Source organism: Corythoichthys intestinalis, chromosome 20 (assembly GCF_030265065.1).
Source record: "Corythoichthys intestinalis isolate RoL2023-P3 chromosome 20, ASM3026506v1, whole genome shotgun sequence".
NCBI classification, from domain to species: domain Eukaryota; kingdom Metazoa; phylum Chordata; class Actinopteri; order Syngnathiformes; family Syngnathidae; genus Corythoichthys; species Corythoichthys intestinalis.
The window spans coordinates 26,105,930-26,127,500 of NC_080414.1; the positions used below are offsets into that span (position 1 = coordinate 26,105,930).

General features: G+C 39.2%; 1 protein-coding gene across 9 annotated transcripts in view; it reads right to left on the reverse strand.

Annotated features, from left to right (window-relative positions):
* Positions 1-21,571, reverse strand: part of LOC130908431 (microtubule-associated protein 4) — a 128,233-nt gene that overhangs the window by 21,572 nt on the left and 85,090 nt on the right. For 7 of the 9 annotated variants that reach the window (XM_057823840.1, XM_057823849.1, XM_057823843.1 and 4 more), the window contains 4 exons: positions 8,428-9,452; positions 5,509-5,748; positions 4,345-4,504; positions 4,040-4,102 (listed from right to left, as the gene is read on the reverse strand). In XM_057823840.1, coding sequence (XP_057679823.1) covers positions 4,040-4,102; positions 4,345-4,504; positions 5,509-5,748; positions 8,428-9,452 — 1,488 coding nt within the window. Of the gene's footprint in view, positions 1-4,039; positions 4,103-4,344; positions 4,505-5,508; positions 5,749-8,427; positions 9,453-16,457; positions 18,089-21,571 lie in introns of those variants that run through there. The other 2 variants (XM_057823845.1, XM_057823844.1) reach the window with 2 other exon arrangements.

Consider the following 21,571-nt stretch of genomic DNA (forward strand, 5'->3'; position numbering starts at 1 on the left):
AAAATAAAAAAATAAAAAACAACTACCCTGTACTAAATCTGTGTTCTCAAGTCAAGTCATGACACGCTGGATTTGCTCGCTGATGGAAACTATTCCCTTCAAACATGCAAGAATTGCCTCTGTTCTCGACGGTCTCCATTTTGTTGTTCTCTATTCAGCTTAGCTTTCGTCGTAATATTTTGCCTAGTGATGCACGATCATGCATTTTTCAACCAATACTGATAACCAATAATTTCCTTTTTCCAGCCTGTAACCGATAATGCCAAGCCAACCATTCTATTAAAACAGGGGTGGGCAAACCAGTCCTCGAGGGCCGCAGTGGGTCCTGGTCTTTGTTCCAACTGAACCAGCACCGAGCTTTTAACCAATGAGGTTTCAATGAAAACAAGAAGCACCTGACTGCAATCAACTGATTGCATTTATAACACACCAGATTGGTGAAAAGGTGTCCTCTTGATGGGTTGCAGCAAAAACCCGCACCCACAGCGGCCCTTTGTGGAATAGTTTGCCCACCCCTGTATTAAAAGATATAAAGTTTTAAATTATACACAAGAGCAAATGTTCCTGTGCAAATATAGAAATTATTGCTACTGTTTCCACATCAAATGTGAACAAGTAGCAAATTCCAACATCTAAACAATGACAGATTGTCTGACAATGTGTAATGGTAAGCTTTTGACAACAATTAATTACAGAATAAATGCTGAATTGCACAAAATTGCCTTTAGACGTAAGCCATTCTTAACAAAAAATAACATTAAAGACTGCATTAAGTGATGGCTGTAATAACATGACTTATTTGTATCCGAAAAGTAGCGGTGACTCGGTATCTAGTTGTGCGGCTCCAGATGCTGTAAAAGCAACCGAAACCCCATCTACTCCATGATGGTAAACGGCTGGCTACCGAAGGCTATACACTGCATTACTACTTCGTCCAAGGCTTCTGCTCTCGGGTCACTTCGGTCAAATATCTCAATAGTCAAATACTAGGGTTGTTCCGATCATGTTTTTTTGCTCCCGATCCGATCCCGATTGTTTTAGTTTGAGTATCTGCCGATCCCGATATTTCCCATTCCGATTGCTTTTTTTGGCTCCCGATTCAATTCCAATCATTCCCGATCATATACATTTTGGCAAAGCATTAAGAAAAAAATGAATAAAACTCGGACGAATATATACATTCAATATACAGTACATAAGTACTGTATTTGTTTATTATGACAATAAATCCTCAAGATGGCATTTAAATTATTAACATTCTTTCTGTGAGAGGGATCCACAGAAAGACTTGTGACTTTGTATATTGTGACTAAATATTGCCATCTAGTGTATTTGTTGAGCTTTCAGTAAATTATACTGTAGCCATGCCCCAATGCATGATGGGAAGTGGAACCATGACTGTGCAACGTGCTACCAATTGATATATCTGCGTTGGGAAATAACATAAGGTGTTAAGAAAAAGATCAAATGCTACCTTGCTTCCCCACATTGCTTCCCATGATATTTCTAGTCGTAGGGAGAGGGATTGTAAGACTTTAGCCAATCAAAAACAGGCTCCAAAGGCTGCCAAAATTCACTCTACTCATTTTACGCTGCCTTTTATCTCTCTATATAGGCAAAACGGTGCCATTATAGATTGAGCGCGACAATGCGTGAGTGGGTCGTGCAACGCATGCATTAATTGCATTAAATATTTTAACGTGATACATTTTTTAAAAAATTTAAAATTACCGCCGTTATCGGGATAAATTTGATAACCCTACCTTAAGCCTAAACTACAGACTCTGGATGAGTGTAACATATTATGTCTGTAACGTTAAATACAATTAGAGAACGATTTAATTAAAAAAAAAATATATATATATATATACATTAAAAAAAGGCATGGCCGATATTTTTTTGCCGATTCCGATACTTTGAAAATGACGTGATCGGACCCGATCGATCGGGACATCTCTATCAAATACCCCGTAGCTTTCCGTTTGTTTAAGCTACCACTGTTAGCTTTAGCCTTCGCGCTAGCAGCAGCCTCGTATTCATTTCATAAATCTTTTTGATGCTGCTTTAAATGGCTGATCAGGTGAAACTTATGGAGTGCATCTTTTGCAGATGGCAAGAAGGTTATTTGTTTCACACATGGAAAAATAAACCCACACTGCTGACGGAGCAGCCATGTTATTCTACTGCTTCAAGCACGTCGTGTGATGCGTCACTCATGTGACAGGGGCTTCAGAGGGAGGAGGAGTTGAGGCGCTGACAGAGAATAGCGTACCGCACAAATGCTATTTTTAGACTTCAAGGCTGCGTGACGTCACCATCGTAAACCGGAAGGGGGTCAACATAGAAGCGCTCTAGCCTACAACCCATGCTAGTGCTGCTTGTTTTTTGCCGGTAATCTTTCAAAAAAGAACACGCCGATTAAACACTGCGGCTATGGAACTTGTATAAACCACTCTAGATATTACGACCGGCCACATTTGAAGGATGTTTTCTTCATATGTCTCCCGAAGCCAAAAACTCAGAGGAAAAATGAACAATGAATTAACTTGTGCGGATGTCCAAAAGACCAATTTAACGCCAGCAATGTGAAGCCATTTACCTTTATATGCAGTAAACATTTTTTTTGGGGCCATGGTCCTACAGATGACAATCCTGATCCATTGCCTGCCGCAGCCTGCCCCAAAGGGGTAAGCCATTATGATATTTTAACTTATTTTTTAGCGTGGCGTTTTGCTGTGCGTTGACTCGCATATCAATTGAGATATTTATGAACAATATTTTTCATTGAGTTGTTGAGGACTGGGAATTAAGAATTTGTTGTGTGTGTGTGTGTATATCCAGTATATACAGTATATATTATATGGCATCCTACCTAGTTACTTGTAGATGGTACTCCTGCTTTGGCATTTATATATCACAACAGTCATGTAGGCCTTTTTTTTCTTCTAAAATACGGATATTTAAAATACATTAGCGATGTTTTGCTTTGGTCTTTTTGTAGTATGCCTGTTCATGGCTACATCAAGGCTCTAGATTTAATAGCTTTACCTTTTCGGTTGTAAAGAAACAACCTTATTAAGGAGGAAGTGTAAATAAATAAATAGAATCAAGATTTGTTATTAATGAAAAAATTAAAAGTGTTCGTTGGCTGTCACCGAGTAGCATTTGCGATTGCTATACAGTAATAGCGATATACTAGTAAATTAGCCCCAAGTACGGTCAGAGACTTAAGACAACTAAAGGATATTAAATATAAGAAAGACAGGGCATATGGTGGTAAAGGATATCCTGTTGAAACAGGAGAATGTAATTGTCAGTGGCGTTAAGCAATGCACACAAGAAAAAGGTGTCGATAAAAGAGCTACCTCTTGAAACAGGTCGGCTTTTTCAGCCCTCAACACTCAGGCCATCTCTTTTTCTAAACATTTGTATGTTCTTCCACATCTTTACCAGTGAATTTGGCACCAGGGACATCATTTTCAGACAGAATTGGTAGGTTTAGCTCAGTAAACATCTCGTTCGTACACTATTTACATGCATCTAGCATCTATTTACATGCATCTAGCATAGAGTTTTGACCCTCCTAGCAACAGTTGCTAACGTCATCAATATTAATGAGCAAAGGTGACGTGTTACGTGCGGTACGCTATTGGACAGAATTGTGTTGATTGCGCACATTTGGAGGCTAAATCTAGTATATAATTATCTGATTGCATTATCGGTTGAATTTTTTTTAAAAACCAGGATTATCCGTGTGACGTCATAATTGCCATTACAGGCCGATAATTATCGGTAACCAACATTATCCTGCATCTTTAATTTTGCCAGAGGTTGGTGTGGCGAATAAATAATGGATCACTACGTTACAGCAGTTCCTATCAGGCGCAGTACCTATGTGCGAAAATGACTGCCTGGCGAGTTTCTAAAAGTTTCTAAAACTAGGGGAGAGGCCTATAGTTATAGGAACTAAGTACCCAGGTTCTACAGTCCCAAAGTGGCTATAGAAGACATGTTTGAGGGGAAAAAAGAGCAGATGTACCTGTGGATGTCTTCAGAGTGCTTGGTCTCTTCTCTCCACTTGGTTGGCCGTCTGTCTTAGAGACTTCAAATAAAAAAAAACAAGAGAACAATGACTTGATATTTTGTCCCACAAATATAACTCACCTTTAAGATATTAAATATATTTACAGTCGGTTTAAAGCTGGCGGTGATTTGCAACTAAATTTGTGCAAACTTTAAACATACCACAGCAGGCGAGGTCAAATATGTCAAATCAGCTTTCTAGAAACAAGCTGTCATGTCACATTAAAATGAAAGATCTGCGTGTATGCAAGTCTGCCTTACCCAGGGGCTTTCTGGATGCGGTAGTAGTCGCGTTGCGGGTTGACAATGTTGTGCGCGTCGATGTGGTTGTTTTACTGGTAGTTGTGGTGGTTGTTCCGTTTTTGGTAGCAGCAGTGGCAGTGCTGGCCTTTGGCACAAGGGGACGCTTTTCTGTGGGTGTCTGTTAAAACAACATGGGCAATATCACAGAAGAACAACAGCTTTTCAGAGAAAATATATTATCTGTACTTCAGTTCTTCCACTGCAAAAGCACCAATTAATGAAAATTGAAGCTGCAATAAACGTAGTCAAACAGAAACCAGAACAAATGAAGCACATACAGTAAAAAGGCAATTACAAAACAATTGCTTGAAAAATCTAGGTCAAACATGCATTTCACATGCAGATTTAGTCCTTGTTGAGTATTGTGGATTTCATTCAGCTACATAACCCACAGTGATGCCCTGCTCCTCATACAGCTGAGCCCCCGCCTACTACAAGCTGGCCACGATGAACTGAGTCACCCTGCACCTGTGGGCATTGGCCTGCTAAAAAAAGACTGCTTGTTTATCATCTGCAGTGTCACCACATGCTGTAATTATGGAGGCCACCGAAAGAGGGGGGCAGAGAGCAGATGAGAAATCCCAGGCATCTTCAAACTAAGGATGAATTTTCACTGCTATATACTGATTTAGTGTTGACACAATATATTTAACTTTCTATTTACAAGGTAATTTCCAGAGCCATAATAACCACCTATAGCTTAAAGTTTTACAGTACAGTTTTACTTCAACCAGGAGTGTTCAGCAAGACACATGCTGTTAATTTCTATTACAAGCATTATTGCCCTAATGACTCTTGTTACATTAAGACTGCATCTCTCTGCCCCAAGGACATTTAGCAATACGTGGTTAATGACTCATTAAAAACACGACAAACTCAGAGTCAATTCAGCATGTGCTGTGCAATTCACCACTCATTTTCATCTGAACTTTTAACTTGGAAAATGTAAAAACAAGAACAGGCAGTTTTTGTAGGTGTTTTGCTTTTAACCTTTTGGTTCATCTTTTGAGTTTGAGACACACAAAGTAAAATTATAGTATGGATTTATAGGTACAGCTAAAGTTGTAGAACATCTATAGTTCATTCAAATTATCTGTGACCTCACACATCCTGATAGCTTACCTTGGGTTTAACATCACGTACAGTGGTAGAGGATGAAAGGCGGCTAGTAGTATTGGTTGAGGGCCTCTTTGGAATACCAGCGGCTGTTGATGGGGCCTTGGTAGTTGTTTTTTTATCTGAAGTGGATGTGCTTGAAGAGGATATGGGGTGCTTAGTGGGTGCCGAAGCAGAACCGCTACCAGCAGCGGTTGTGACCTGCCGTGTTTTGGAGATGGTGCTCGGTTTTGTTGCCCCAGCAGGCTGACAGGTGTGGCCGAGACATTGAATCGATGCAGCAAAAAAAAAAAAAAAAAAAAAAAGAAATAAATAAATGAAACAAACGATAAAGGAAACATGCAAATATGGAAAAATTATAACAAGGGCAAAAGCAGCAATTGAATTACAAACTGGGTGAAAGTATAGTGTGCGTAAGAGTAAAAAAATATTACAAAAGGGGATGTTGCAATTGCACCAAATAGCTACTGGTTTTATGATGGCTAACGTTCAATCCAGGGTTGTTCACTCGCTGACGTTCATTGTACATTTAATTGAAAAAAGCGAGAGCAAAAGCTTAAGCGGCAGGCATGAGATGTGGATAACTAAAATATTCAAGACTAACTGCATGTATTTGGCAAAGTGACCCCTAATTACCTTTGTACAAAATCGGGTTTACAACATGTAGGTGTCATGGGAATGGAACTCTGTTGCAGTGCCCCTTTTAAATTTTTGGACGGAAATATTTATTAGTCATAGTCATATTTTAGTCATTTCAAAATGCATTAGTCTTCGTCTAGTTTTAGTCGATGAAATGTCATACAATTTTTTTTATAGTTTTAGTCGCCCGTTCGTCTGTACAATTCAAGTTTCAGTTAAAAAATAAAGGTTTCCAACTATTTCCAATACACATAGACAGACAAGCACATATTGTAGTGTCTACAAGCGCAACGCCAACTTCGTGATAATAGGTACTCGGCAGGCAAAGCTGTAAATTATCATCAATTAAACCCACCTAGAAGCAGTGTTGTGACAGATTACTTGAAAAAGTAATTTCATGACTGATTACACCTCAAAAAAGTAATCTAGTTACTTTATTCCTTCATTATCAAAGTAACCAATTTTTCTCCCAAAGCCACCTCAACATAAGAATGACAACAGAAAAATCTCATTGCATGACTTACCAATAGTTGAATTTAAAGGGGAAGATCAGAATTTTCCACATAAGGCTTAATCTTTGTGTTAGCGGAGGTTTAATAAGTCGATGGGAGTTGATTTTAAACACTATTTACTCGCGCTAGCTTGGCCACTCTGGAGCCCTGAAACTAACAAATAACTGACAAACTACATGGAATTTGTTGAAATCAACTGTACTGACTAATTAAACCCCGTTAACTCGAAGATTAAGCCTAAAGTCTAAAATTCTGAACATTGGGTTAGGGTGCTAATGTAAAACAATGCAAATTGGCGGCACAATAATCAAAAACACACATGAATTGCACAGTGCAATAAACACAAAGGCGGAGGCGGACGCGGATGCGCGTGCAAAACCTGGAAGTATGCCGTACACAGACGGGGTCAATTTGGCCACAAAACATGGCGGCAACTAAGCACTTCACACTCAATCAGACTAACAACACATTCCAAAGATGCTGAACGAACACGACACCTCACGGCATGAATATGCATCATGAATACAACGTAAACAATGCTTGCCAACTTGGAGCGATGACTGCCGGTCGTTGCAACGAAAGTTATGAAACGGTCGTGCATGTAGGAGGTCCAAACTATTGCTGATACCCTCTAGAACAGAGGTGTCAAACTGGTCCCCAACGGGCCGCAGTGTGTGCGGGTTTTTGTTCAAACCCATCATCAGGACAGCTTTTCACCAATCTGGTGTCTTACAAGTGTCATCAGTTGACTGTAGTCAGGTGCTGCTTGTTTAAGCACAAACGTCACTGGTTGAACTGTCTGTGCTGGATCTGTTGGAACAAAGACCACGACCCACTACGGCCATTTGTGGAATCGTTTTGACACCCCTGCTCTAGAATGAAGGTAAAATATTTGCGCCCATTCATGGATGTACACAGATCAACATTCCCTCGCACATCCCTCGCACAATGTGCACCCGCACTGACAGCCTGGCCCACGCCTTTCTCAGTCCCAAAACACTTATCGCGTGTGACTCCAGCCCAAAACAGGAAGTAGTTGTGAGCGGTTACCATGGAAACACGAATAGAGAACCTTTTTCTAGCATTTTGTATTCAAAATGCTCTTCGTACATAACTACAATATTCTTCATTCTACATACATTATGATGCAATAACAAAATAGTAACGCACAGAAGGAAACTAATCAGATTATTGATTTGGAAAAATGAACGTGTTAGATTACTCGTTACTGAAAGAAAGTAATCAGATTACAGTAATGCGGTACTGACAACACTGCCTAGAAGACACGAACTGTATTAAAAAAAACAAAAAAAACAAAACCTTAACTAGGGCAAATGGTATGCTAATGCGAGGAGTTACATTTAGTATGTGATGATCAATCAGTACAGACCTTTAAAGTCTTTTACCAAGTCGACAAATCAAATCCTACCATGTTTTTCCAAACAAGTAAGATCGAGCGCAGCCCAGCTTGAAAGACATTCTAAACTCCAGTGATGAGAATGAGGGAGAGGCGCAGCACATCTTACATGAGTGACACGACCCAAACACTGCTACGATGTAAGCTGACGTACTCCACGTACAACATGAAAATGTCACGCATTGTGAACATATGACAGAAAACTACTTTTGGTCTCGTCAGATGAAAACTGGCATTCGTCTTGTTATGTTTTAGTCTACCAAGCCACGTTTTTAGGTCGTCATGAAAAAAATTGTTCGTCGACAAAATATTTTCGTTCGCGTCATTGTTGATGAAACAACCTCTAGTAAATCTTACCTTTGTCTTCTTGTCTGCACTAGCCAATTCTTTAATTGGCGCTGCACTGCTCCCATTGGTGGTGATTGGTTTTGCTTTTTTCGGCTTCTCTGTTCCATCTGCTTTTACGGCTTTTTCCTTTTTGTCATCCTTTTTCTCCACTGCCTTTTTGTCACTGTGTATCTTCTCCTGCTTGTCTTCCTTTCCACCTAGCGGCTTTGCCGTCTCCGCTGGTTTCTCTGATAGTTTCTCCAATTCATCCTCTTTCTGAGCTTTTTCAGCTTTGTGTGATTGAGCTGAAGGTTTCGTGGCTTCTTCCACATCAGCTGCAATGTCAGCCTTCTTTTCCGCTTTGTCAGGAGTGGCGTCAAGCTTGACAGGTGTCGGCAGTTGCTCGGGGGTCTTTTCCACTTTGGATTCGACATGTTGCTCTTTGCCGTCCTTCATTTCCGTCTTTTCAGTCTTCTCAGTAATTTTGTTCCCGACATTTGCCTCAATTATTTCCACTTTCTCTTTTTGCTTGAATTCATCTTTCAAGGCCACATTTTCTGATTTTTCTACCTTGTCAAATGTCTCAGTCTTTAGCAATTTGTCTGCAGGTTCATCAGTTTTTTTCCCTTTATCCACTTTTTCCATTTTCTGCTGGACTAATTCCACTTTCTCTGGCTCTTTTGGTTTTTCTTCAGCCTTCTCTGGTAGCTTCTCTTTCATTTTTTCAGACTCCTCTTTGACTTTCATTTCCGCTTTCTCATTAGGAACATTTTTAAAGTCTTTATCTGCTGTAACTTTCACTGCGGGTTTTTCAGTTGCATTAAGCTCTTTTCCCTCAACAACCTTAACTGTCTCCTTGTGTGGAACACTTTCAGGCTCTTGCCACAGATTGACATCGGTTTGTTTTTGTTTTTCGATTCCGACATCTTTCTCCACCTTCGCTGACGTCTCACTGATTGCAAATTCAACCTTCACGGGCTTTTGCTCAGCTGAATCAATGAGGTCCACCTTGGGCTTGTCCTCCAACTTCTTTTGGTCAGACTTGGCAACATTGTCTATAATGACAATCAGGAAAAAAAATTACTTTAGTTATTATTGACTTCTACGGATCAATCATGAATCAAAATTGCACAATATTAGGAAAGAAAATCCCAGCTCGTCAATGTTATTTTTCATGTACGCAATGTTGTAACGGTGCAAGATAGTGATAACGTGTCTGTTCATGAGATTTGCTTACATGTCTTTAACAGTAACAGTTTCTTAAACAATAGCTATTTTTTAGGGATGTCTTGATCGCATTTTTTTGCATCAGAGTCTGAGTCATCCAGGTTTGAGAATCTGCCAATACGAGTCCGGATCAGATACCCAAAAAGTTTCCCCCCCAACTAAGTTCAAAACATGTTACTGTCTCACAATGCTACATTCATAATGTGAATTATTTTCGTACAAGAATAACGTAGAAAATGCTTGTCTTGATTAAATGCTTCATTGAGTGAGTCCACTCGCGCTGCTGAGAACAGCCTCTCGCTTACACAATGAGTTGCCACAGCAAACCTAGTTTACCGATTATTGACATATTTACACCTTTGATCGTAGCGCTACTGAGCTTCTCTGGCAAGATAAAAGCAACAAACCTGTCAGTCTTTGTTAACTTTAAGTACCAAACGCAAGCTAAACAGTTTGGCCGCATTGCTTGGCAGGAGGGAGATTGAGAGACTGTGGCGCTATATGAGCATGAAGCAGAAAAACAAATATATTTTTAAATTAAAAACCCGATTCACATCCTCTGAAAAACGGCACTATCGGCCGATTTCGGATCGGGACTTCCCTAGTAATTTTCTTTAATTTATATAGAGTATTGGTACTCATATTTCCTTTTTCATTTCATCCATCAGAGTAATGAACATTACAGTCCCACACTGGAGCATCATTACATTGCCTGGTACACCAGACTCACCGCTGTTCCAGCGATTGAGTCTGGCCACCATTCAGCGGATACAATTTCCAGGGCGGAGCAAGCCACAGCAAACAAACAGCAGAGTGGACCAATCAGCGAAGGGCAGACGTGACGTTAGTAAAACGACGAGGGCAGGACGAGGGACTTGCGCGCGGAAGTAAACATACGAGGAGAGCGGAGTTTATTTAACATGGCTAGCGCGAGACAGACTGTTGTCAATGACTCGTGTCGATGTGTTTTTTGGTAAATTAAAACTGATTTTACCGTGGATTGGAACATATTCTCGGCTCTCCTGTTCACCATCGGTGTTGTTGTGGAGACGACTTCCGACGCGCAAGAGTGACGTTCCTCATTAAGAACACGTCAGGCAAATAAACGAATCTGATTTGTCGACTGATTTTGTACCTGCTCGAGAGGCAGTTAATGGGCTGGTTCCCAGACTTTCCTCTCAGTGTTTGAAAAATACAGGGAGAACAGTCTGGCCGTGCCAGGCAAATCATTACATACATAATGAAGCTTAACAGAAGCAACCATTTCCTCAGTACAAATACAGATACACCATTTCAAGTATTTGCAACTCTGAAATACAATGTATAACAAAAGTGAGTACACCTATCACATTTCTACAGATATTTAAGTATATCTTTTCATGGGACAACACTGAAAAAATGACACTTTGACACGATGAAAAGTAGTCTGTGTACAGCTTATATAGTCGAGTTAATTTAATTTCCCCCTCAAAATAACTCAAATATAGCCATTAATATCTAAACCCCTGGCAACAAAAGTGAGTACACCCCTTAGTAAATACATACATCCCTAAATGTCCAAATTGAGTACTGCTTGTCATTTTCCCTCCAAAATGTCATGTGCCTCGTTACACGAGTGCTGTCAGCATTGCTGCAAGATTGAAGAGGTGGGGGGTCAGCCTGTTAGTGCTCAGACCAGACCATACGCCGCACTCTACATCAAACTGGTGTGCATGGCTGTCACCGCAAGAGGAAGCCTCTTCTGAAGACGGTACACAAGAAAGCCCGCCCGTCTCATCAGACCATAGGGACATGGTTCCAGTAACTCATGTGCTTTGTTGACATGTCTTCAAGCTGTTCGCCCAGTTATTTTGAGGGGAAAATAAATGAACTCTATTAAATAAGCTGCACACAGACTACTTTTCATTCTGTCAAAGTGTAATTTTGTCAGTGTTGTCCCATGAAAAGATATAAATATATGCAGAAATGTGAGGGGTGTACTCACTTTTGTGATACACTGTATGTTTAAAAAGTACGACAAATATGGACAGTAAAACTGACTTAATATTTTCAGAAAATCCAGCAGTGAACAAAAATGAAAAACTTCTGTTACGTTGACTCACTCAATGAAAACATCTGCATCATCTGACCTCAGGTTATGATGACTTAATGCTGAGTTGAGCAGAATTACAGTCTGTACTTGTGCTTTGACCCATTTATGATACAAGATTACACAAATGCCTTCTATATGTATAGTAAAAACGCAACATGGCCAATCACCAAAGTCCAAAAAAAAAAAAAAAATATTTGAACAAATTTTACTTTTTAGGTTATAAAATATAAAAGAATTAAAATATTCTAAGTAATATAGTAAGCATGCCTTTTAGAACAACGTGGAGACATTCATACACCATTATTTAAATGAATTTATTTTGTGCAATCATACGACTAAACAGTTATAATTAAGGGCTGGAACTTGGACTATTCTTGCAATCTTAATCGTTAAATTTACCAAGGCAATTTTGAATAATTTAATCCTTGTCAACAGTTTGTGGAATTCCCAGTTTTGTTTCAGCATAACCATGTTTTTGAGGGCAGAGCAAGGTCCATAAAGTCATGGTTGGATAAGTTTTGTGTGGGAGAATTTATCTTAGCTGTATGAGAGCGAGAATAAAACTAGAATCGACACTGTGACCTGGGCCTTAAAATCCCAGGAGTGATCCCTGACCTAACGTATTTCCTCCTGGATGAATAGAGAAAAAGAAAATCCCCACAGACACACTCCACAACATTGAAATCTTCCCAGAAAGTGCAACTTTCCACAACTTCAAAGTTATTTTTCAGTCCATGTATTAGGTTCAATATCTACAACCATTTATACAGTGAATAGTGTCTGAAGAAATACATTTTGGGACAATTATTTCTCAAATGTCTACATCTAGCTTACTAATAACCCCCCTAATGGTATGACAATCTCATATTGCAAATTCAAGGATCTTAAAATGAATGAGCTTTGAAGCGATCCTTTTGTCACGGCTAATGAGCCCAATCTCGCCATTTTTCAGACGATTGGAATGGAGTGAAAATGATCAGGTTTTTAATTTAAAATATTTATGTTTTTCCTGCCTCTATGTTTTTCCTGCTTCATGCTTGTACAGCTTCGCTCTCTCCCTCCTACTGCTTTTCTTGCTCACCAGTGAAGCTGGTGTTTGCTACTTAAAGGTAATAATGATTGACAAGTTTGTAGCTTTGATCTGGCGAATGAAGGCTCAGTAGTTCTAGGCGCAAAGGCACAAATGTGTTAATCATTGTTTAGTCAATCTTCGTTATCAAGACGCTGTTCTCGGCAGCCTGAGCATCTGAGTGAACTCACTCATATGAATTATATGAATGTTATAGACAGTGATTAAAGTATGGCATTAAAGGTGATGCAATGACAAATGTGGGTGCGTTGACATTTTGTGTTGGTGCATCTTAAGAAAAAAAACAGTGTAACCAATACCAAAAAGTAAGTGTGGAGCCTACACATGTATACAGTACACTATGTATACAGTACATCGCAATGTTAATTTTTTACAATATGGTTCAGGCTTAATTTATACATTTTTTTTCCCTTTTTAAGGGCTAAAAAGTAACAAAATAATCCAGAAATACAATGTCGTTGCTAAAAGATACAAAAATATGTACATTTCATACCCCGAAACACTCCAGGAAAAAAACGGAAGAGGAAGTAGTGTAAAAAGTACAGTACTGTAACATGTTTAGAACTTTTGTTCAAATAAAAACAAACAATTTCCCCCCCATGTCAGATCGGGACTCTGTATTGGCAGATTCTCAAAATCAGGTGACTCGGACTCGGGTGCATAATATACGATCGGGACATTCCTATAACATACCACACACTGGTGGTGTAGAGGTACAAGTAAACAGTGCGGGTTCCATTCCCCATCAGTTCCACAACCGAAACTAAGACCAGTTTGTGTCAATCAAATCATGTGTGACATGCTGTGGGTCAATAGGACAAGATAAAAGACACAAAAAATATCATTTTCAAACAAAACAAATGAAGTAATTCAATCAACCTAAGATGTTTTGACTCACTTAAAAACAGACACTATGCACTTGTTCTGAAGTGGCAACCAAGCAGTCAATAATAAGGCAAGAAAATTAAAAAAGGAAAAACAACCAAACAAATACCCTTTCCATTCTACCTTCCTGAGAGTGAGCCATGATTTATTTACAACGCTTGCAGGACACATTAATCACTGATACACTGTGCTTAGGAGGATGAACTCTATGTCCGTGAAAGGGTCACTTCCAGAACAAATATTTCATGAGAAGATGTGAGTACAAAACCGGTCAAGTATAAATGCCATCTCAAATTGGAAAAAAAAAGACCGTTCCTTTTTGCTCCACTTTTGACAGTGAAATTTGTTTTGTGTTCATCCTAATATTCCACCAAAAAGAAACTTTTTTTTTTAAGTATTTAATGTTAAAAAAAAGATATTGTTATATGTTAATGTTAAAAAAAGATATTGTGATCTGAATGAATGAATGTATATATCACTTGAACATGACCAAATAAGATTTTTAAAATAGAAATAAAAAAAATGGACTCAGAGGTATCCACAACTAAACAGTATAATATGTAACATACATTATATGTATGGGTGGGTGTAACAAACTTCACTTTTCTCTAGATAGGGGGACATCAATGACTTGTGTATATCCTACATTCATTACATGCTTTTAGCCCATGTTAAGAACAAGAAATATGGTTATCTTTAAAAGGCTTTTCCAAATATAACGGGCGGTAATAAATTTTTTAAATTAATCACGTTAAAATATTTGACGCAATTATCGATATGCCCCGCTCAAACAGATTAAATTGACAGCACAGTGTCATGTGCACTTGTTACTTGTGTTTTTTGGAGTTTTTTCGCCCTCTGCTGGCACTTGGGTGCGACTGATTTTATGGGTTTCAGCACCATGAGAATTGTGTAATTATTGACATCAACAATGGCGAGCTACTAGTTTATTTTTTGATTGAAAATTTTACATATTTTCTTAAAATGAAAACATTAGGAGGGGTTTTAATATAAAATTTCTACAACTTAAACTAACATTTATCTTTTAAGAACTACAAGTCTTTCTATTAATGGATAGCTTGAACAGAATTTTAATGTTATTGCCATCTTGTTGATTTATTGTTATAAAAAACAAATACAGTACTTATGTACTGTACAGTATGTTGAATGTATATATCTCTTGTGTCTCATCTTTCCATTCCAACAATAATTTAAAGAAAAATATGGCATAATTAATAGATGGTTTGAATTGCGATTAATTACTATTAATTAATTTTTAAACTGTGATTAACTCGATTAAAAATTTTAATCGTTTGACAGCCCTAATCATAACCTTACACCAGTTGGTCATTCAGTGAAATGTTTATAGCTTCCTATTTAATCATGTATAGCTTCTTTCTCTAACACTTGGCTTTCATTAATCACTTATTTGCAGCTGTCTCTTCAAGCATTTGTTTCAACAATGGATAGGCACTGTTACAGCACCAGTCTGCCGCTTTTGCCTTTTAACGCAATCAAAAGATATACGCCTTATCAAAACTGTTGTTCACTTTATGTTAATGGTGACCACAGCAAATATATGGAATTTTATAGTGTATACAACCTGTCAAGGGGTTTATGTGTTAAAGAAACCACCTACCGTCACACCATCAAACCACATTTTCGTGTAAATTCGCTTCACGGAATAATTTAATTTTGCCCATTATGGTTTGTTTTCTTTGGAGCCATGACATATGAGCTCAAGCAGATGCAAGGGAGAAAAAAACATAACCAAGTAAAAAAACCCTTTCTGCTCTAACAGCTGTCATAAATTTTGAGATGCTCAATACTGCCACCTACAGGACTAAAGTGGACCAGTAACCCAGTCAAAAAAGCTATTTGCTTAGAAGCAATGGAATCTTTTTAAGGAAAAAAATACAAATACACTGTAGCGTTAAGTAAAACAGATTTTTCTCAAGCAGAAAATGTTTTCAAATGGGAGAAAACCAACTTGGCCTGAATCTCAAATCGATTAAAGTCTGGTTTTAGGCCAACAAAGATGAGCGTAAGCAAAGATGAAAAATTAAATGCACAGAGGAATACAAAGATAATGAGTTTGAAACTGAAAAAAGCATGGGAACACCAATACAAAAGGTAGCGATATAATAATGACTTTTTTCCCCAGACTTGTTGATGAGCCAATGCGAGATTTAAAAAAGTGTTACAGAGCACATCTGTGTCAACAGTTTAAAAAATCAATGAAGCATAACCTACACATAAAGGCGTTTGAGAAAAATAGCACTCAAATTCCATATAATGCCCCTTGTACTGTATTCACTCTGTTTTTACAGTCAAAACTTGCAGCAAGGAAAAGTACTTAGGCAGGATTGCTAGAGTGGAGACATGTTTTTCTACACTCCAAGGAATATTATATTGGAAGCAATATCACTCACCCAAGTATTCCACATATCAACCTCAGGTACAAACACATCCTTCAAGGCTGCAGTGCTAATGCTGACCAATCAAGTTTTAGTGTTTTCACGCCTTTGGTCAAAAAAAACGGACACCCCCATTCGGGTATACAACAAAGTCTTCTTGTGCACAAGAATATAGTAAATTGTTGCACTACCTACAATTGCAACCTTGGCCATTAAATCTGTAGAATTATATCAAAAATAATAATAATGGAAGCTTGGAAAACTAAGTCTGACACTGTAAAATATTTGCACTAGAACTTCGAAAGGTACACAAGCAATTTAAAGAAAAACAAACTAGACCTCCACTCACCATCCAACTTTATGATGGGTTTAGTCGATTCCAGGCCAAGCTTGCTAAAGGAACTCTTGCCCACTTCAAAACCCATTTGTGAGTCAGAATTTATCTTAGTATTGGGTTCAGTATAGTCCAACTTTGTATCTGTCGACAGTTTACCAGAATTCTCTGAGCCAACTGAAAAGGCAGAAGTCAAGTCCATTCCACTGCAGCCTTTGGGACTGGGTGGCACTGGAAGAACTATGTTGCCTTGCTCTTTTTCCAATTTAAACCCTTCTAAGGGTTCTACAAGGGGTATTGGTAGAGGTGTATTGCTGTCTCTCTGTGATAGGAATGGGGACAGACACAGGCGAGGTTCAAGGGGGGTTTCCCTAAGGTCGATGTGAGTGGTCCCTGCTGCCGAGAGTGTAGGTGGTGTAGCAGGTTGCTGATCTTCTGCAACTGTCAACGAGCGCTGCATGTAATGTTGGGATCGTCGTGACCCGCTCAGTGGTGACACTTGCTGGTTCAATCCTACCTGTTCACCACCGGGGTATTTATCAGAAAGCTCTAGGCTTGTGGGCACTGACAGGTGAGAACAGTCGGACATTGCACGACGCATTGCTTTCCTCTGCTTTTGTGCTCTTCCCATGAAACAAGGCTGTAATTCCTCCTCACCCTCATCAATGTCTTCATCTCTGCTACTTTCCTCTGAAGATCCCGCAGACAATTCCTCCTCATGGCTCTCTCTTGCTCCAATCATATCATCATTGGTTCTCTTTAAGTAGTCATCACTGACAACGCCTATGGCACAATAGCTAGGAGGCACCTGGGGCATGGCAACCTTTGGACCAGATTCAGCAAAATTGGAGTTGTTCCATGATTCAGAGGGAGAATATCCACCTAGAGTAGATGCCTTATTTGAGGTACCCATCAGTGAGTGTGGAGGCAGGTTTGAGGTGGGCACCAGTACATCCATGTGCCCAGCAGGGGCTTGGGGAACTGGTGACATAGGTTCCCGACTGTTGACACCGCATTGCAGGGCAGGCGTACATGGTAGAATGCCAGGAGAAGCTGGAGATGGGAATGGAGAAAAAGAGTGAGGGCTCTCTGGGCTCTCTCCAGCACTGCCTAGTGAAGCGTTACCCAAGGAGGTACTACCAGGCATGGTTCCAACCCCGCCGGGTGCCTTCATTTCAACGTCCGTATTGGCCCTTTCTGTCTGCTCAAAAAAGTGCAGCCTTTCTTCGCCACTGAGGCCAGCAGCTGCTAAGGGTCCACGACCTACTCCCAAGCCTCTTGGTGCATCTACATCCATGCCTGAGTGATGCTGCCAATCCCAACTCTGCGCCGGTCCAGTTGGTGACAGGGATGCCCCTTTACAGAGCTCATTAAACTCTGTGAAGGGAGAGCCAGTCTTCTGATCAGAGAGAGATGACATACTGTCTCCCTTTCCTTAAGTCCCTATGTTTTCTCGCCTTACCAGTTTCTATTGAGTCTCAGAAGATTAAAAGGTTGATCTTCAATTTTCAGTGTTCAGTGTTTTTTCTTTGCCCCGTAGCTTCAGTTCTACTCAATTACCAAGGTGCGCTCATCGTGGAAGAAGACTCTCTGCATCTCAAATACAAACTGATGCCGTACTGGATGTGCACCTCTCTCTCTTGCTCTCTCTCTGTCTCACACTGCTTCACACACCACTTACTGCACTTGTCACATGACCTAGTTGTGGATGCCAACTGGTTACTTTCACCACCCAAATCCCGCCTCTCATGGTGGAGTGAGTAATCCTCCTCCCTTTTTTATTTTCACTTTCCCTTCACGTCTTTCCCCCTTACACACAAACGCACGCATGCACACACATCTGTGCCCTTGAATTTTCCTTCAGGATTAAGGAGCAAGGAGAGCAAAAGGGGTTTTGACGGGCAAGTTCCATTTAAAACCACCTTGACTTTCCATCTAATCTTACTTTTGTCTAGCCTAGTTCAACAAATTAAAAATACTCCCCTATTTTCCATGTTAAAAGCTGAGTGAGGGCTGGTTAATGTGATATGCTTCCATTTGTCATCATACAGTGTTTACAATGAGATGTGAGTTCGTGTAAGACATAGAGCCTGTCTGCAGTCTGTCTACTCATTACAAGAGGGTAAAACAAGAACAGCAACAGATCAGAAGGGGGGTGGAGAGGAAGCCTCTGGTAAAGAGACCTTGTTATCTGTCACAATAAATCTGGTCAGATTGTGGAGAATAACACTCCATTACCCCCAATAGTATTACAGTCATGCTTACACATGAACAATTAGCTAAACAAATAGAGAATTTATTGATAAAACAATATAACTGTACTTACAGTATACTCCATGGGTCTGAACCATTTTTTGCAGTGTTTTTAATTTTCATCGAGATAGTTACGAGTCTTAGTCATATTTTAGTCATCTTAAAATATGTGCCTTCGTCTAGTTTTTGTTGACGATAACCCAAGACTAATTTTGTCTAGTTGTAGTCAATGTTTACTAAAAATGTTTTCGTCTTTAAAAAAAAAAATCTATTTAAAAAATAAAGGTTTTCAACTATTTCGAATGAAGAACTTGGTGATAATACACACTCAGCAGTACAATATTTTCAATTAATTATACCCAACTGGACGGCACGAACTGTGTGTGGAAAAAAAAAAAAAAGTTGTCCGAGAGTTTAAGAGGACGCACACCGTTAGCATTAGCCGAATGCAAATGGAAACACAAATGCTATACTAACGCTACGAGTTACATTGACTTTTAAGTTCTTAGTAACCTATTGTATGGTGCTGTTTTATAGTCATCTTTTGTTTTTTTTGTCGTTTTGTGTCTTTGGGTAACCTGCCTAGGGACTGCGGATGGAAATTAGCATTTTTGCTGCAATCTGGCATAATTACAGCTTTTGAATGTGTCTAAAAGATGTTCATCAATGTGCACTGTCCCTATTAAATGAATAAAAAAACTAGGGCTGTCAAAAGAAGTTAATCACAGCTTAAAAATTAATCGTAATTAATCGCAATTCAAACCATTTCTAAATTATGCCATATTTTTCTGTAAATTATTTTTGGAATGGAAAGATAAGACTAGAGCTGTCCCGACTAGTCGACATAGTCGACGTCATCGATGACGTAAATCCGTCGACGAGCACAGCATCCCGTCGACGGTTAATGAAGGGTTAAAAAAATATATGCGTGGAAAGTTAGAATGTCGGATGCTCTGTTTGCAAGCGGGGAAAGCGGCACAAAGCCAAAAAAAGCGCACCAGAGTGTCCAAAACATTGACTTATTTCAAAGAAACAAAGGAGAGTACACTCTTCTGTCCTGTCTCTTCAGTGCCAAGCTTGGCTGCACGTCGGCCGTGAATAAACACCTCAAGCGCCTCCACGCAGTTTGTAATTTTTTCTTTTTTTTTCCTTTTTTTGTACACCAGAGGGTGCTGTCGCCTTACTAAATAATAATGTTTCATTGACAATGGGCCTATAAGTGCTATAAGTATTGTTCATAATGCTAATTGAAAGGTTTATTTTATGGTATAGAAAATTATATAAGGTTAAAAGGGCATAAATATATACAGTGATTGCACACAAGGGAGAGATTGTCAATGATAAGGTAATAAATCAAGGTAAAGGCAATTCATATAGGCAATTCATTGATGTATAAATAAGGTTTAAAAGAAAAAAGTTGAAAAGTTTTTGTTAATTTCTAATTGTGTTGCTTTATTTGTGTGCACCGTAGCTCTTACGGTGTGTTTACATCAAGGATGGAATAAAAGTTGTAAGCCATCAGTTTAAGAGACCATCTTTTCAATCGGGATGCTACACTAGTTAATTCTATCAGCATTTGAACTCATTGTTTATTTGTGATTTATTATTGTTATTTACGTGTTTATTTGTACTTTAATAAATGATTTGAGTGTTCCAATGTTTTTTGTGAATTGATAAGCGTCAACAAAAATTTCATTGCTAAATTAATTAAAAAAAAAAAAAAAAAAATTTATTAGATTAGTCGACTAATCGTAAAAATAGTCGGCAGACTAATCGGGAGAAAATTAGTCGTTTGGGACAGCCCTAGATAAGACGGATATATACATTCAACATACTGTAAATAAGTATTGTATTTGTTGATTATAACAATAAATCCACCGGATGGCATTAACATTAACATTCTTTCTGTTGAAGACATTTTCTTTTTCTCTGGAAAAAGACAACAGAGCTTTAGAACAGTAACAAAAACAGTATTTAGAATGTGTGCAAAGTGTGTGTAGTGTACACATAAATGTGACCCTCTTCTCTACTCATCCTCTAGCCAGTCGCTGAGGCAAACCAACTTATTTACATTTTCTGAGAGTTGTTCCATCTATATTCTTTTTAAATTTGAATTCACCTGCTTTTCTTCCGTGTTATACATTTAACCGTTACCCACGCTGCTCACTGCACTTCTGAATGGTGCGACGGCCCTGGCCGTTTAATTGTTATCTTTTTTGAGACTGCCAGGCAGCTGATTGTCGCGTCCGCCAGCTGGCTGCCTCCCCTCCCAACGTGACGTACTCTGATTGACGCCGGACGGGAAGACGACGTCGCCGCCACTGATGGGCCACCCGAGGAAGGGTGCCAACTTAAAAAACTAGCCGCTGTCAACACTGAGAGTTTGCATTTGACAGCATACGTGCCGCGTACCTCCTCGCTGTTTGCTCGCCATTCATTCACCTGTGCATTTGATCGCTACTTAGTTACACTCCCGCTTTTTCGGTGAGGTATTTTGTGTTCATTCGTTATTGGATCGTTTTTGTTCACCACTGTAAATAAGAGGACCGCAGCAGTAGGCGTAAACTGCCGTCTTTTTATTATTTTCTTTTTACCATCAGGGTTTACTTAGCGGGTGGGGTTTAAGTGTAGTTTCATTTTGTTTGTTGTTTTGGCCTGGGCTTACGCTGAAGCCGGCTTTTTCTGCATTTTGTATATTTTGTTCCTGGCGAGTTTGACTTGTGTGAATAAATGTGTGTCCACTTGCAACTTGTGTGTGTGGCTCGTTTTATGTTACGCCCTTAGCGAGCCGTCCATGGGACGTAACAGTGGGATTATGGGATGCGTGAGTGGGTCATTTCGCGCTTGCGTTAAATGCGTCAAATATTTTAATGTGA